This window comes from Typopeltis vanoorti, chromosome 17, assembly GCF_054136105.1.
Source record: "Typopeltis vanoorti isolate ZY-2024b chromosome 17, IOZ_Tvanoo_1.0, whole genome shotgun sequence".
Lineage (NCBI taxonomy): Eukaryota > Metazoa > Arthropoda > Arachnida > Uropygi > Thelyphonidae > Typopeltis > Typopeltis vanoorti.
The window spans coordinates 53463852-53469851 of record NC_143565.1 but is presented as its reverse complement, the minus strand read 5'-3'; the positions used below and the strand labels follow the sequence as shown (position 1 = coordinate 53469851).

At 34.8% G+C, this 6000-nt stretch overlaps 1 protein-coding gene across 2 annotated transcripts in view; it reads right to left on the bottom strand.

Moving 5' to 3' along the window:
* Nucleotides 1–315: 315 nt before the first annotated feature.
* The window catches only part of mRpL17 (mitochondrial ribosomal protein L17), a 29135-nt gene continuing 23450 nt past the window's right edge, over nt 316–6000 (bottom strand). For both annotated transcript variants that reach the window (XM_090407374.1, XM_090407373.1), the window contains exon 4: nt 316–643. In XM_090407374.1, the coding sequence (XP_090263500.1) occupies nt 543–643 (101 nt within the window). In that variant the 3' untranslated portion in view covers nt 316–542. The remainder of the gene's footprint in view (nt 644–6000) is intronic.

The window sequence follows — 6000 nt, the reverse complement described above, 5'->3', positions numbered from 1 at the left end:
GAAGTGCCCAAGCAGTGCAAAATGTTGCAGAAAATAATGATAAGCTGATGTATTCACATATCTTATATGTTCATTTCTGTTTATTGAACATTCAAAAGGATATCTGCTATTGGAGTGTATAATAAGGTGACTGTTAGGACAATGGATCAGTAGCTAAAGTGATTATCTGCTGCATTATTAAATTTTTAATATGCAATTCAGTAACATATAATTCCATTTATATATTAATTAGGAATTAATGATTTGACATTTTAGGACTAGTTTAAACAAGGACATTTTCCATTCTTACTGCTGAAAGGAGGAACAAAAACCTGATTCCATAAAAATGAAAAATTATTTTATTAGAACTTGACAGTTATTTTTAAATTCAATGATTTCTTCAGTCACTTCTCACAACAGTATTCTGTATATTACATTTCTTATATACACAGTTGTTACCTATACTGAACAGACTAGTTCATCCATTTCCTAATTTTTTTTTTTTCATTACTGGTGATACCAAATATCTGCAGCAATTACCAGTTATAATTTTAAATAAAATGTCACTGGACACTTCTGTCTTTCTTTGCTGCCTGCAAAAGAACATTGGTAAGAAATTTCTCATTGGGTGGTGTTTTGCCTGGCATAGCTGGAAATGGATTACCTAATGAAAAAAGATTAAATTTGCTTAAGAAACTTTTGATGAAAGTCGTATGCTGCACCTTAAAGAATTAAGATAAATATAGCAGATAGTTAATTAAGAAAAAATACAAGGCATGTATTCAAAAAAAGACTGAACTTTTTCTATAAAGATTTATTGCTCATTTTACAACATTTTAAGCATTGTCCCCTTCGAAATAGTCTGATCTACTGGTGATACACTGTTCCCAATATTTCTTCCATTGTTGGAAGGCTTTCTAGAAGGCGCTTTCTGTGATGGTGTGCAGTTCTCTTATCACATTTTCCTTAATCTCCTCTATAGTTTGGAAACAACGTCCTTTCAAAGTGATTTTAAGTTTGGGAAACAGGAAAAAAGTCTGCTGGCGGCTATGTCTGGAGAATAGGATGGATGAGGTACAACGGATGTCTTGCCATATAACTGCAGATGAGGAACGATGTGTGAGCAGGCACATTGTTGTGATGCAATATCCAAGTCTGGTTTTCCCACAATTCAGGCCTCCCCTGCACACAGCATCCCTCAAATGCACTAAAACTTCCTAGTACAACTCTTTGTTTACCATCTGACCACATGGTACAAATTCACAATGGATAATGCCTTTCCAATAAAAAAAATACAACCAACATCAACCTTGATCTCTGAACAACTCATCCATGCTTTTTTTTTGGTCAAGGAGACCTCCACCCCACTTTCCCTACCTGCTGTGATGAGTGCATCTTGGTTTCAACATCATAGCCATAAACCCACGTCTCAATTTTTACCAAGTCTGCAGCAAAATTTCACACACACACACACACACACACACACACACACACACACACACACACACACACACACACACACACACACGTTGTTCTTCAATTTCTTTCATTGTTACTTTGTCACTAATCCAACAAACAGCTTGTGCACGTGCTCACTTTAATGGATGTAACTCAACGACTAATGCTCATAGCAGAACAGGGCAAATGGCAGTTTGTTGTCAAAACCTGTTGCTAGGTGCACTCAGTAGCTGCAGAAGTGCACTCCCTGTGTCAGTTGGCATGTTGTTTAAAAAGTTCTGTCTTTTTTTTATTTTAACACAATTCGTATACCATTACATTTTTATTTTATTTATTTACTTTTTAAATATTTAATATAAAACCTATAGTACATTAGTGATGTGTGAGATGAATTCTACTACTATTCAAACTAAATTTAAATTTAGTTAAATTAAATTTAAATGAATGCTATTAATTTCCAAGCCTCCAATGAAGTCCAAAGGCTCATTTGCAGGAGGTTAAACACTCACAGACCACAGTAACTATCCTATCTTGTTTTAGCGTTAGAGCCTCCAACTACTCTAGTAATGTATTGTACTCATTCACCACATCCCATGCAAAAAATCTCCTTTTCTTCACTTCCTTACTGATGTGATCTTTGTAGTTTCCAAGTATGAGCTCTCATTCTCCCCATTACCTATTATTTCATGCAATAATTCCTTTGCAAGTTCTTCTGCAGAGGAATTTGACAGGTTCCTCTCACCAACTTATATCTCAATCATATCCACCAAGCTCTGCAGACCATATTGCTTTAACCTGTCCTCATATTCAACATTCCAGAGAAGACCTGAAACATTTTTAGAGTATTTGCTTCTGCATTCTCTCTATAATATTTCCTTATTGTCCATATAACCAGGTAACCTGATTAGTGCGTTATACAGTGGAACTATCACCTCCTTATTCATACTTGCCAAAGTTCTTTCGCATGATAGTAATTTTCTGGTTATCATTTACAACTTTTGCTATGTATCCAGCTGAACTTTGGTTCCCTATCCACCAAGATCCCGAGATCCCTTGCCGCCTCCTCCTCCTCCTCTTCCAAGATCAAAGTTCCTCCAATATGGTAAACCTCATCTTCTTTGGTCAAAATGGCATGACTTTACACTTAGCAATACTACAGTGATATCCCCATTCTTCAGTCCAAAGCACCAACTAATTCAAATTTTCATATGACATCATGTCAGAACTTGTAGACATTGCTCTTCCTAATTTAGCATTGTTAGAAAATAATTGAATATCTCGTCTCACAACCTGAACCATATCATTGATATAGAAATTAAACAACAGTGATCCTAGGACAGAACTCTGTAGTTCCTCCATTTGTCACCTTCCCTTTTCAGGACATGCACTCCCATATACAACTCATATTAGTCAATTATCCCTGCAACCAACAGGAATAGTTCTTCATTAGAAATAGTTCAGGTGATATGACTGATTAGTGTCATTGGTACACTTCATCTTACTAATAATATTATTAATATTGAATATTATTAATTTCTGATTAGTTGCATTTTATAATTCATGCAGACTTTTAATTAATGGTAGATTTTTACTGTATGTTCAGTGTAACTAAAATGGTTCTGATGATAGTGTTCAAGGCTTTGACAAGTGCTTAGTTAAACATCAGTTTAGTAAAGGATATATATTAATTTCTATACCATTTCAGAAGCACTCTTATGTGCTTCTGAAATGGTATAGAAATTATAGAGATATAGAAATTACAGAGATTATCCATTTGCCACACAATAGTGGCAAATGGATAATCTCCGCAACTTCTATGTTATCTTCAGTAATTTACTGTTTCTGCTCTGATCAAATAATAGAAATGATTTTAACTGGAATGAAGACCTTCATCCCATATCAAATTCAAAATCTCCAACAGCTATCCACACCTTGGTTTGTTCATCAACAAGTCTACCAAAAAAGTCCACAGCAAAAAAAGACTTATAACAATTGATGAAGACCAAAACTCTGACCACCGACATTTCAAATCTGATTTTGAAAGAGCCAAATGCAAAAATGGTCGACTGAATAGTAGTTGGAAATTCTGATCTCTTGCTAGGGCCGGCCACAACTTCTGCTCTTCCATGCCCCCCCCCCCCCCCCCACACACACGCTTGCCCTTCATAACATCAACCAAAGACTTCTTTGGCATTAGTTCTTGTACTCTAGAACTAATATCGATTCTATATCATCTTAACTCATCCAGTATTCACTCCAAAGCATGAAAAAAAACCTATAATTCAAGACCCTTCCAAAATAATATTAAAAGTCTGCCATCAAACTATCGCTCCAGTGTTCCCTCAAAAACAATGGAAAAGATCAATCAATAGCAACCTCTTAAACTAGAGATCTACCAGCTAATTAATAACGAGCAATATGGTTTCTGCTACTCCTATTCCTAGCTAGACCACATAACTACAGTCACTTCAGCCATTATTACAAACAACTTTCACCCCACTCACTTTCTTAGAAATTCTGTTCCTGCCTTATGCCTATTCTATAGGTATTCTCATAGGTTGACCTGGTATCATTACTGATCCACTTTCTTCTCAGATAAGCAGCTATTGTTGCAGAAAATCCATTCATTGCCCCACTTCAAAACCTACTGAAGCAATTCCCCCCCCCCTTTTTTTTTTCTTATTCCATCTACTCCTGTTCCACCTACTAGCCTAGTTGGCCAGGTGGTTAGCTTATTCAATCTCTAGTCAACAGGCTATTGGATCCCACATGGGCATGGATGCTTGTGATTGTCTTTAGGTAGAAGATGAATGTCATCACCTCACGTGAGATCACTACCCTGCTTATTTGGTTTATAGAGCAGAGTATCCAGACAACGTAAAAAACAAATACAAACTACAGGGTGTCCCAAAAGTCACCATACATAGGAAAAATTAACAAACTCATATTGTATTTTATATTTTTAATATTTATTTTTTTTAATATTTTTTATACTTTCAGATACCCTAAAAGAATGCCACTGTCAAATTTTAAATATTTTGTAAATAAAGGTACATTTAGCTACAATTTCCCAATTTCCTTATGTATGGTGACTTTTGGGACACCCTATATACTTAAAATTAATAAAAACAGGAAAAAAAAAATTCTTGGCACCACCCATTGTATGAATGTATTTATGTTCACAAAAACCCTTTGGTGGATAAGAGAAACATAAAAATCCTTCCTCTAAGACTACAACAGTGTTCAAGAATTAACAGATTTTTATTCTTATCTCTCATACATACAAATCCTGTCTGTATTACTTATTTTATTCATATTACTTTTTACTACTTATTCTGATTAGGAGTTGTGCTGTTTTTAAGTTTTAACACTATAGTGCTTGAAATTTATATATTTTTTATCAATAAACAATCGGCATCAAAAGGAAAACATGGTAGCCATTTTAAACCAATAAGTCAAATGAGGTATCAACAAAGTGAAAACTTTAATCAAAACCACCAATAAAAGGCAATGCAAAGTTAGTGCCTTTCAAGTAATGTAATACCAAGACAACAGTGTTAAATTGCTTCTGAATATATTTGCCATGCATATGCGTGCATGTTTTCTATAAAAGAAAGTTTGTCATTAGGAAAATGTGTTATTAAATTGTCTAGAAAGGCCAAACTCATTGTTATTTTCTTTTCTATGGCAAATTAAATCTGATTCTAGGGTGCTAACTGTTGAGGTGGTACTGGAATATGTTTAATGTGCCTAGGCCATGAGGCCAAAAAGAGAACATATGATTAATATATCTTTAGAGAAGCTGTGTCAAGGGCATGTATTTCAAAACTCTCTATGTAGAAATTGGCAATGGAAGGTGAGAATATCAAGGTGAAATAGAAATTCACAGTGAACAGTGAATTCTCAGTCCACATTCATACTGTTAATACCTTATGGTCAGTTATAAGGGCTTTTTATGCTCCAAGAACGCTGCTAGTTTGGAACATCAACATCTTAATAAATTAACAGTTACAAGAAAAATATATGCACATTCAAAACTGATTTCAAAACAACCAAAAGCAGAAAGCTTGTATTGTGTTCAAATGGCAGCCAAGCATTCTGGTCTTTGCCAAAGCAAGAGTATCGGTCTAACATTTGAAGTGGTATCCCAAGATCTCCTTAAAATACTTGACTCAATACAACAACTCAATACAATATATTTGACTCAAATATTTCCATGGCAATTGTTCATATGAACTAGCATCTATAATTCCTCCACTCTATTAAATTCGCTGAAATGCATATAGTGCCACTCAACACCCATTCCTTCACAGTTCAAACTCACAGAACAACTTTCAATTCCTCCTCCTTCATTTCTTCAACTGCTGTATCATGAAACAGTCTCCCCTCTTATATGTTATCCAAGGAATACACAAATTTTCAAATCAAAAGTGAATAAGTTTCTCCTTTCTGAACTCATTAACATCAACAGTACTAGCATACTATTGGTTGACTAACCAATCACATGGAATGCATGGAATTAAGACTTCTGGAGGACTGTCATAGTATTTCATGAGTTTTCAT